Source organism: Platichthys flesus, chromosome 13, assembly GCF_949316205.1.
Source record: "Platichthys flesus chromosome 13, fPlaFle2.1, whole genome shotgun sequence".
Taxonomy (NCBI): Eukaryota; Metazoa; Chordata; class Actinopteri; order Pleuronectiformes; family Pleuronectidae; genus Platichthys; species Platichthys flesus.
Window position 1 is genome coordinate 11375413 of NC_084957.1, and position 12281 is coordinate 11387693.

Here is a 12281-nt window from a genome sequence, read left to right on the forward strand (position 1 = left end):
AGAAACCAAGCAGGGGGAATAAAAGAGTTGTCAAAGGGTTTAGTCAAATGGAAAAACAAAACTGATTAAGGTCACCTGGCTGGAATGCCCTCTTCACAGCAATGTCATCTCGATGATTAACAACTTAGGAGAGAAGCATATTCAACTGTCTGTGCACTGGTCACCGTTGGCATGAGAGACTGCCAACTCTCATGGCGTCGCGAGCTGAGAGTATCACCTCACAGTTGTCTTGCCATGCGTTGGGCTCCGGCGTGCTCTCTGTGCAGAAGTGGTGGCGCTGACTTTGTGTGTTCGATTAAATGTGTTGAAGCCGTCGCTGCCTGTGTGCGCAGAGTCTCCGAGCAGCCCCGGGCCGTCGTGTGTGTGTGTGTGTGTGTGTGTTTCAGTGCTGGTCTGAGAGCCCCTGGTTTCTGGAGCAGAGATTTGGCAGTCACAGCAAGTGATGACAGAGGCAGTGGTGAGATCGCACCCGGAACCCCAGAGGAGGCTCACATTTCAGGCGGATGAGAGACTTGGTTCAATACACAGAACACATAGACACTGATCAGCCGCGCTCGTTGATGCCATTGTTCCAGAATTCACAATGTTCAGCCACCATGTAAGACTACCCTCACATGGGGACAGTCGGACACTTGTAAACTAGTTCACTTTTTGAAGTCGTTTGGCTTTGAATTAAAACGAATTTAAGGATTGAAAAAGTCTTGCTCTCAAACATGTGCCTTCCTCCTGTCCTTGTGTTGTCACGGTTAAACCAGTGTTGTTTTTTTTCTTCTCTTGACACATGGGGGTGGGATTGAGCATGGGGGATGTTTGTGGAGCGGCGAATCGCAATTCAAGGGTTAAGGCAGCATGAAAGAATCCATTCTCGGTTTAATGACCTAGCCTCGCCGGGCGAGGACGACAGGGAACATACTCTTGACTTGTACTGAATTTGCCAATTAACACCTCCGATAACAGGCTGCCTCTGAACATCACCAATGTGGAGAGAGGAGGAGCATCAACTCCCATGCACTTTGTTTTCCAGCCTCTGCTCCTGTAATGATAAGGTCTGGGATTTAATCATACGCTGAAAATTATAATATTCTTTTCCTCATGCATGTTCATATGAATTGTTCGAGCTGTGCAGTGGCTGACTATCATCTGGCAGCGATGTTGGGAATACTTCATTTCCCCATGTGCTACATGCTTGAATCCTCATGTAGCGTTGTTGGAGGGTCTATTTTTTGCACACAGCCATATGGCCATGTGCGGCTTCAGTTAGACACATGACTGGTAACTAAGATACACGCTGCTCGATTGGCCTTGTCCCTTCTTATTGTCATAGATGAAAATCCAAAACAATCCTTCAATCCTTGATAGATACATCGGAAAAGATCTGTCCCTTCAAATAAGGCCCCCGTTCTAGTCACCCCTCCGGTTTCACACATGCTTATCAGACTCCCAAACAACACCTAGCACAGGTGTGAATTTCAAAATCCCCAGTGAAAATCACAGTGGGTCGTCTTGTATTGTCTTCAGAGTCCTCTTGCATACAGCAGTGGGGTTTTTTTTGCACCGGGGGCCGGCGATGCTGCTGGCGAAAAGAAACTGCAGAAACACCTTTGGCTAAGTGTAAGGTGGACAGCCTTGCACCAAATGTGCTTAATGACTGAAAAAGGAATCGCCACCCAGACCTAATTGAAAAATGTGCCTAAGTGTACAGTAGCCGATTATTGCCCGGCACAATCACACCATAACACGGTAGTTTCACATTTCATTAGCAGGTACTAAAACAATACACAATAATTGAAAGACGGCTACATAATTGATAGCAATTCACACCACAGGGAAAGTGCAGCGATCCGTCTAATGATAGTAATAAAGTGCAGTGGGGTAGGACACAGATGATAACACTTGAGGCGCGAGCTGTGTCCGATGGTGACGACAAAGGCCTCGTCTTAACACTTTGTCAACATAGCAGATACAAACACTGTGAAGATATTAGTCACATTGGTATCAGCGTGAAGTGAAGAGATTCACCGTGTAACTCGTCGTCCGTCGGGGTCAGCGGACTGCGTCTCTCCCTACCCTCACGCTGGCCACCTCTGCAGGAGAACACAAACCTTTTTTCTTTTCCCTGAGACGCCACATTCAAATCAATTCATTAATGCAGTGTTAAGAAACCATCTGGCTTGGTTGGAGCTGAAAGTCCTCCTGACTGACACCTCATAGAATTAGTGGGAGGACAGCTTCATTTATTAGTGTGTTCTGCTCAGCTCAGACAACCCCGCCGTCTCCTCTCGCGGATAGAAATCCGAAGAGTCTTCTGCAAGCCCCGTCTTCCTCGAGCTCCTTCTACCTCGAGCCTTTGTTGCAGGATTAAAGACTCAATTCAGCATATCTGGGTTGTTGTTTATTCGTCTTAGATAGTGAGATATAACACTTTTTGTGTTCTCTTTGTGGAAGCTGTGAAAATGGCACGCCATATGTAATACACTTGCTTGCAGTCGGTCTTGCCAATTCCCCCAAGATCAGTCATTCCTGTGCCAATGCTCACACTCTCTCTTTGTCCTTGTGGTTTGATTAAGCCCGTTGGATTGGACCTGTTTCTTCTCTGATGCTGTTTGGTTGTTGATTTGATGTCACTCGCCGTCCAGTTTAAATAACCATTTGAACCGGAACATACGCACTCAGAAAGTACCTCCAAGCTAATGAGGGGAAAAAAACTAAACTCACACACAAATTCAGAGACACATATACATAAAGCAAAGCATATTGCTGCATTGTTTTTCTCTCCCTTCTTCTAATTCAGCACAAAACAAATTGGCTGCACATTTTGTTCACACCTTGTGCAACCTGGGGATAGTGAGCGCTATTCTCCCTCGTCATACCTGTGACAACAACCTGCAAAGTGCTCCCAATGCCCTAATCTGGAGGGTAGAGACCCGCCGCTGCAGCATGTAGATGTTGTTTTCTTCCTGAGCTTCATGTCCCTGTGGTTATTTTTTTTTTAGATTTACACACCCACCAGAATCACACAAGGTAAAAGAGAATATGCGATATGTCTCGCAAGCTACAATTTTTTTCACCCCTTAAAGAACATGCTCTCGTTCAGCAGGAAGCAATAAAGGCACACTGATGGTGTTTGATTTAGAAATGGCAGTCGGACCATGATTTAAGCGTCAACAGATGGCCGATGGATCGGTTTAAATGAGTAACACCACTGCCTGCTTTAGAGTTGGCTCAAGTAGTAGAGTAGTGTACTACTGTCTGATCATATCTCCCTGTGTGAAGGATGATGTCACCGTGATAGATGCTACTCAAGTGGGATCCGACCTGCCCAGTGATGCCTGTAGAGACCGGCCCTGGGAGATCCCCGTCTGGTTGCATTATTCAACAATGCTCCTTTACCTCTCCCAGGGAAAAAGGGACCGTTGAATATTTGAAAGATAGATTTGATTTTTTATTTAAAGTGTATATATGTGGATGGGGGGGAGGGGGGGGCAGAAGAAGGGGAAAAAAAAGGAAATAGAGATAGTGCCAGTCGGTGCAGCCTGGATGGTCACCAAGGCAACTTGCCGAGTTTTTCGAACCGATCTACGGGACTTCTTGGCCGTCTCACTGGGGGACGGTTTGGAAAAAATGTGCTTTTTCGAGTACCTTTTGACTGCGACATTGGGCTGACAGATTATTGATCATTTTAGTCTCATAGTTAATTATCGCTGCTTGAATTTGAACATGCATCCGTGCATAGAGCTCTTTAGCGCCGCGCTTTGCCCCCCATTCCAGATGCTGCACCTCCTGTTACACCTTGCAAAACATTTCAAGATCTGAAGATTTGGCACGTAACAAAAAAAAAAAAACAACACCAAACAAACTACAATTTAAAAACAGGTAAAAGGCTCCAGGTCTCCTTTGGAATCCAGAGTTGTTTTGTTAAATCGAAGGAATCAATATTTCAGTCGGAACATAAGAAAAGGAAATCTGCTTATTGACAACATACCAGACATTGTGCGAGACCGTGATAGCCTATTTTCAAAACGGCAGTTTAAAAAAAAAAAACATGGCTGCAGAACCACTGCTCCGATCACGACGAGCCAAGCGGTGTATTGATCCATCTGGCTCTGAAGACACTGTCATGTCACCTTTGCATTTAAGTGTTATCTTGTCTGCTTCAAATGATCTAGCTGTCAGATCTGGAAAAAGCCGCTCCGCGTGATGCTGCTTTGTCTCTAACGTCCAGCTGTTGCAACAACAGTCTTCCCCGGCAACATGTTGAAGGCCAGCGTATAGATGCTGTTCAATCTGCCGATATCTGATCATCTAGGTATATAGTCTACTGCTGTTAGCTTAAGTGTATTTGCAGAATACCATTAAATTCCACCGTGTGCGTTTCAGTCACTTCTCGTCTCGTGCTGTCCTCGGTATCACTCACTCCCTCGGATAATTAAAAGGACAACTTACAATGAGCGTTAGCGGGCACTCCGTATAGCGGCACAAACCAAGTGCTAATGACTTCAAAATTGATCCCTCCTTTACAGCGGAAGACGTGAATTAAGTAATAGTTTAAAGGGTGAGAATCCAACCTCGTGGTGAAGGGACACAAACTCTTTCAGCCGAGGCATAGTTTAACAAGGTGAAAATTTAAAAGCAAATTTGCTCCTAATGCAGCCGACATCGTCTCCCCCCCCTTTCAATGATATAACACCCACTGGTTTGCATTCAAGGCGCTAATATCCCTGATTTCACTCTCTTCCGCTGGAAACGTTTTATTCTTCTTCCTTTTTCTCACACAGGAATCTGGCGTCCAGCATTTAATTTAGTCGTTTTTTTTTAGTTGTGAGATGCTGAGGGCCGGGGGATCTGCAGGCAGCAGTGGGTTCATACTTGCTGGAGCGCACTAGTGAAACTGTGAAGATGGATTCTTCCTTGATAACATATTACAGTGTGTATTTCTCATCTCTCTAATCAATGTGAATCCTCTCATATTTCTTCGGCGGCTTTAGCATCGGCAAAGTTTCGGAAGAAAACCAACCGGTTTCCACATGTTTGTTTGTGACAGCCCCGATGTGAGCGCCACAGACATAAATCATGTCACTTTTTTTATTTTTCCCTCTCAACTCGGAACATGGTTCTCTTCCCTGTAGAATTCAGAGCTGATCATTAACCTTTCTTTTAGTTCCTTCCCTTGCCTGGTCACATTTCCTCTCTATTTGGTTCCTGGCCCCATATGCCACTTTCCTATTTCCTGCCTGCAGACAGCAGGGAGTAGCTCTATTATCACCTTCCTAGAGCTGTCTTTGAATGTGAGAGGCAATTCCATTTCACTCAGCCATGGGGAGGAGGAGGAGTAGCACGGGGGGAAAAAAAACACATACACCACAGAAATTGGTCTAGGGTTACTTCTTATAATCGAATGTAAGGCTATTTTGTTTTCCTGTATGTAGAGATTTAAGGACCATGTCAATTCAAAGGTGCAGGTTTTGGTAGAATGGCTCCAAATCAGAGCAAAGGTTAAGTGCTGGGTATCATGTCTGCGCGTTGTTTGAACATTTTTATCGTCATTTAGAAGTCTTCTTTTGAAATATTAACAACCCGAAAGCAGTTGTATTATAGTCCTGTGAAGCTGTGCTAAACATATCAGAGGACGTCTCTAATGCCTTCGCTCTCATGTGTGCTCAGTCCATTTCGCGGCAGTTTACTCTGTGTTATTTTTGGGTTTCCCTGAGTCCTATTGCAGCTTTTATCTGTGTCTCTCGTTCCTTGGAATGGAAGGACTCTTGACAATATTGCTCCTGGATAAATTAAACATGAGTTATGTAGAGTGATAATCTGTGGGCCTCTCTTTTCACACTGCATTCCCAATGAGCTGCGTGTTGGCCTGGTGTTGTTGCCTGTGATTTTAATGAAGATTATTCTTGTAACACGACAGGCGCCTGTTTGCTCCTGTTCTCCCCCAAAATATTGCTCTCCTCAAACATAATTTTCTTCTATTGTCAAGGGATCCGTGCGGGATTCTCTCCTTATTTTAAGAGAGTTTCCTTAACAGGTGAATCACTGATTTATTATGGTTATAAAAAAAAGATATTTATGTGGCAGATCTGGAAGATAATGCATTTATGAGTTGTTTTGAGATTAAACACTCATCATCATGTCAAACTAGTTATCGATTAAACAATACGCCGGCAGACACAGCTGTGACTTGGTAATTGGTGCTTATTTTCATCCTGTCCAAGCAACATAGACTCGCATCAAAAGATAGGCAAGCTTAAGTTGCTGGACAGCAGCCATGTGTTTTCTATTGTTCGGGTTGAGGCTGATGGTGCCTGAGAAACCTCCAAGGATCCTCAGAGGAGTAAGTGCACACTTCATGGCACGGCCACTCTTAAAATGGAACTGATGTTTTATAAATAATTTGAAAGTAACAAACATCAGCCTCACAATCACAGCGACTCGATGATATTCATTTGGCATAAGTCAGTTTCATTTCTGCGTGCTTTTCATCAGAAGTGGCTTAAAAAGTGGAGTTAGTCTGAATTTTTCATGCTGCGGGCATGCTGGGGACAGTGGCCATGTTCTTCACTCGCAGACGTCTGACAGTGCATGGCAGCAGAAATAACAAAATGGTCACAAACCCCACTGCACTCGGTTGGGTCACACAGGCCTCGTTAATATTTAAAGGGAGTAGCAACAAACCAAACAGTTGATAACAGGTCAGTAGCAGGTGATAAAAGAAGTTTTCATAGACATTAGCCTCTCCACTAACTTTGCGATTCCTGACATTACATCCTCACCATTTGCTAAGCCAAATAGTACACATCCGGGGGCACGGAGAGGACTCCCAGGGACTGTGGTACCTCAGGGATCGCTATATTTTACACGTGTTACCTTGCTGTAGAATTGGTAAGAGAGGAAATTCACACATCTATAATTATTCATCACTTTAACATACCATCATGTGTATGCACGTAATTCTAGTGCTTGTAAAGGGAGAGAGAGGGAGCTCAGCTGAGCAGTGTGGATACCTCATGGCTCATTTCCCCACAGAGTTGTACTATGATTTCCATTGGAGTGTGTTAATTATCATGCTGTCACTGTCCTGTGATGTAGAAACAACTGACATTGACAGAAAGACTGAAGTTAAAAAATATCTCATGGAAACAGAATATACTTTTACCTAATTGAAGAGGTACGGGGAATAAATGCATTGAATGTGAAACGGCACATAGAGCTGTGCCTAGGGCCTTAGTGCACGAGATGAAAAGTGAGAATAAATGCACATATAATAAATGCTCATAACCATCATTTATAACTAACTACTAAAAGGTGTGTTTTTATTTCATTCTCTTATTAAAACTGATATAAACAGTCAAATTGCATATGGAAACACCGTAAATGTGTTAATAAGAAAGTAATGGGAATGGGGTTTAAATGAGAAAAATACTGTAGAGATAAAATCAACCTTTCTTGAATAAATGGCTTTTTTATAAGATAGAATTGTATTCCAAATAAAGCGTGCATCAAGCACATGTATAAATATTTGTTTTGGGTGAGCAGTCCCTTTGGTGCAGTCTCTAGACAGCAGCCGTGTCCCTTGTATTTTCCACCAAACGTCATAATCACCTGTCCTGAGGTTAATTTGCTGTGAGCTTTGTGGTGAAGATTCGCGGGGAAAGGTCTGGTCTGACCCTTAAAGGCCATCAATAATGAGCAGGTGTAGGAGTGCACTTCTGCGTTAGACGCGTGTCTTGGTGTGTCCAGGGAGGACGGCTAATAAGGTTTTAAAAGCCACAACTGTCCACTCCGCCCCTTAGCAGGCCTCCAGCTGTCTTCTCTGTCAGAGGTTGCCCGATTGCCTCTGACAAAGCAGATCACCGATGGCAGGAAACCACAGGGGGCGATAGTTATGTTAGCATAGCACAAAGCACCACCAAACTTCATCAGATTAGCCTAGCTGGGTAATTAAAGACTTAGGGTAAACACAAGTTTTGTCATCTTCTTTTTTCTAAATTAAAAGAGGGAGAAGGACGGGAGGAAAGGCTTCACTTTGATTTATTGATGGAAATTGCAATGTGACGTCTGGCAAACAACATATAAATAACTTAAAGGCCATCTTAAATGCATTCCCATGAAATTTTTAGTGCCGCTGTAATATAAGCCACTACCTGTCATGAATCCCAAATAACCTTGGCTCCATCCTCTTAGTTCAGCCCAGTGTGCCTCATTCCTTATTACTGGCCTGACAAGGAAATGTTTACCCATCCGACAAGAGACATGCCATTTCATAGTCGGAAAAAGCAATTTCACCTGACTGGAGTGGCACACTATGTCCCCCATATCCTTGCTGGCAATAATTTTGTTGTCATTTTGTGTGCTGTGATCATATCATTGAAGTGACAGTGCTGGGCATTAGGTAAAGTCCCTGAGCTGGTGCTCACTTTCAGGCTTTTTCTCTCCTTGTCATTCACATTGATTAGATTAGACCCAGGTGGCAAGCAGATTCCTATGGCACAATAAAAAAAAGACGTGACACAATGCTTGAAAAAAAAAATGTATTTGCTGAATTGAACATTATTAACCTTAAGGTTTTTTTGATCTATGAATTACATTTTGTTATATATTTTTTTTACAGATTTATGTTGGATATTTCTTATAGTGATCTAAAAGAGAAGAAATACTTTGTTATCTGGCTTAAAAAACATATTTTTTCATATTAATACCTTCACTGAAAAATTGACATATATGCACCTTTAAAGATTTAAATTAAAAAAGTATAATTATTCGGGGGTAGGCATAGGATTAGTAGTGTTCAAAGGGAGCCAGTGCATTAAGCTCAGCTGGCTGATGGGGTGTTTGTGCACAAGGCAGAGGGCAGGGATCCTACCCTGTATTATACTCTCACCACAGGGGACAGAGCTGGTCATGGGCATAACAAATCAGCCCCCTCCTCGGCCGGTTATGCCCATTATGGCTGACTGAGCCAATGGAAAGTAAGGACACAAGTGTAATACACAGGCCCTGTTGCACCAAGAGGACACACTGAGTTTATGCTCGGGTGATTCAACAATTGGTTTGATCAGGGTGGGGGAGAAGAAAAAAAAAAAGCTCATGCCCATTTTGCTTATTAAAGATCAGTGTTGGAAGTGAACCATAATCCTGTAATGAGGAGAGCAGAGAGTGACCTCTTTTCCTTGGGCTCAGACAAGCCTGTGCTTGTATGTTTCACAGGAATAGATTGCCGGGCCCTATAGCCCCACTGTAATGACCCCTCTTGTTAGCTGCAGAGAATCATGGCTGTTCATTAGACACATACAGGCTGCATGGTGCGGATGTAGCCTCCGGTGAAATAGGCCTGGAGTCAGTTTTTGTATTAACCTGGTGTGGTGCAGATTGTTCAATGAATAGGAAACGTTACTCTGGGAAGTGGCAATGATCCCTTTTCGATACAGCAGTGATGCTGAACCAGACTCCTCTATATCGAGATTATTATAATAATAATACAAACTTTATTTAGAGTAAGATAAGATCAACTTTATTGATCACACGCTGGAGAAATTCAGCTGTTAGAGCAGCAGATAGACAAAAACATGTGGTAGTATAAAATAGAATACAACAGTAATAGAATAGAGAAATAAAAAATAGGAAATAGAAATAAAGAATATGTCCATAATATACACCTTTCACTAAATTTATTTGAGTAAAGTGATGAAAGTGATTTCATCTATATATATATTTAGTCATATATTGTTATAGTATATAGATAGGTATGGTATAGTAAAGTTATAATTTCAATGTAGTATACAAAATAGCAGTATACTATATATAGTATAAATACATAAAGACGTATATATATAAAACATAGTCTAAAAAACGGAGAACGTAAATAACTAGAAATATAGAATACACATTAGTATAGGGATGTTCTGAAGAGGTGTGTTTTTAAAGTACTGGATGGAAGGTGGACAATTTGCACTTTCTGATTTGTTAGGGTTTCAGGATGAGGGGACTATGTGCCTCCAAGTCAAGTGCTTGGTCCTGAGTGGTCATGTAAGGTAGTTTCAAATTTCTGCCCTCATTTATAGCAATTACAAGAATGGATAAGCACATTATAATACGATGAAACTCAATACATTGCCATAAACTGCAGTTTTAAAGAAACACAACACGTCTTTCAGAGTGTTGGATTAGGAAAGGCATGATCAAAAATTAACTCTCTGGCTGCAGCCTCTCCCACTGTCTCTCTGCACTGAGTCACTTTAACATGCAGACACTATGATACTTTAACCACTACTTTCAATTCCATCATCATTAAGTTAGGTTTTTATTTTGAACATGTTTCAAATAAAGATAAAAAAATATCAATATGCAAAAATTGACCAATCAAATCAAAACCAATCAATCAATCAATCAATCAATCAATCAATCAATCAATCAATCAATCAATCAATCAATCAATCAATCATCATCATCATCATCATCATCATCATCATTATTGTTAGGTTAGGTGTATATTTTGAACTTGTTTAAATAAATATGAAATATTAACATATGCAAGTAAGTAAAAGACTCATCATCATCGTCATCATCATCCTCCTCGTCCTTTCCTTAAATTATGGATTATTTTTTTTATCAAGTTGCAAAAAGATATTTCTTGCAGTCTCACTATAACCAGTAGGAACTAATTTTAGTTTTAATATGTTAACTTGACTTATTTTTAAAAACAACAAATAGATCTAAATTGTATTAAAATAACTCAAACCCAACAGTCCCAGACATATATTTTCCTAAATGGCTTTTCCTTTGACTTCCTGTGAGCCGTGTTTGCCGCAGCAGAGCCCAGTTATCAGTGCACCGGTTCATAACTTTAGCCCATGAAATATTAACCAGCACTGGGACTCATAAACACATCTTCAGTGGGACGCCATGATTTCACGCTATATCACAAACATTTTAAGGCATCAGATGCACTGCCTGTCACTGCCTGTCATTTTTGGTGTGTTAATAATATATCTTGGCTTCTTGGGCAGACATACTTTGGCACTCATAGCACATGAATAGGTAAATATGGCAGAAAAATAGGTAAATAACACAACTGACAGTGGAAGATTTTTTTCGTGTTATTTTATCCTTGCATTTATTTTAACAGGGGGGGAAGTCGGAATCCATATGTTGTAATCAAATATAGGCTCTTGTCACACTGTAAACAAATCACTTTGCTCACAGCGCTTCGCATAATGTTCTAATTAAGAGCTGTCTAATTAAATTACAGCCTTGAGTTAACCAATGGCAGAACTTGTTTCATTAGCAAAGCGGGGAGAGTGAGGGAGAGAAAATCCTCCCTGATTGCAGGATGGTGTCAATTGGCTAATTTGCTGCCTTTGGTTCCTCAAGCCGTAGCGAGGCGTTTTAAATAGTGTTGGATTAGGAAAGGCGTGCGCAAAAAGCCCGTGATATAGGTTGAACTAATAGCGGCTTCCTATCGAGCGATGCAGGTCGAGAATTGCATCTCGCCAGCGAGTGATCTCTCCAAGAAATTTATGAATGTGGGCAGTGGCTTTTCGAGCGCCGATGGATCAGAGCTCTCGCTGCAGGACCATCCTATTATATCTGCAAGTGACAACCTGGAGAGAAGTTCACCTCTGAAAAAAAACTCTAGGGAGATGACGAATCAGTCAGAGGCAGACAATTTCCCCGACTCCAAGGACGCATCAGGGGACGTCCAGAGGGGCAAACTCTCTCCTGATCTTCACGGAGTCTCTGACATCCGTCATAATTTCGATGGATCTGCAGGAGAAAGGTGCATCTTTTCTCCATCCGCACAACCTCAGCCAGTCTCAGCAGCTCCCAGTGCCATGTTCCCCTACGCGAGCCAGCATGGACCAGCGCACCCGGCTTTTTCTATCGGAAGTCCCAGCCGCTACATGGCCCACCACCCGGTCATAACCAATGGAGCTTACAACAGCCTTCTGACCAACACTTCTCCGCAGGGCTACGCGACGGCGGGCTACCCTTACGCACAGCAGTATGGACACGCGTACCAAGGAGGCGCTTTTTACCAGTTCTCCTCGGCGCAAGCGGGACTGGTGCCGGGGAAAGCGCAGGTGTACCTGTGCAACAGGGCCCTGTGGCTGAAGTTTCACAGGCACCAGACGGAGATGATCATCACGAAGCAAGGACGGTGAGTGCGCGCACAGACGCTCATCTGGCACATACCTGCAGAAATAGTCAATTTGGGGGCTTCATCCCTGCGATGGCTGCGTTTCCACGGTTTAAATGTATCTCTAATTCCACATTTTTTTCGG

At 42.6% G+C, this 12281-nt stretch overlaps 1 protein-coding gene across 1 annotated transcript in view; it reads left to right on the forward strand.

Annotated features, from left to right (window-relative positions):
- The first annotated feature begins 11448 nt into the window (after nucleotides 1-11448).
- The window catches only part of LOC133966903 (sodium-driven chloride bicarbonate exchanger-like), a 30337-nt gene continuing 29504 nt past the window's right edge, over nucleotides 11449-12281 (forward strand). Inside the window, exon 1 of the mRNA XM_062401979.1 lies at nucleotides 11449-12157. Within this exon, the coding sequence (XP_062257963.1) occupies nucleotides 11466-12157 (692 nt within the window). The 5' untranslated portion in view covers nucleotides 11449-11465. The remainder of the gene's footprint in view (nucleotides 12158-12281) is intronic.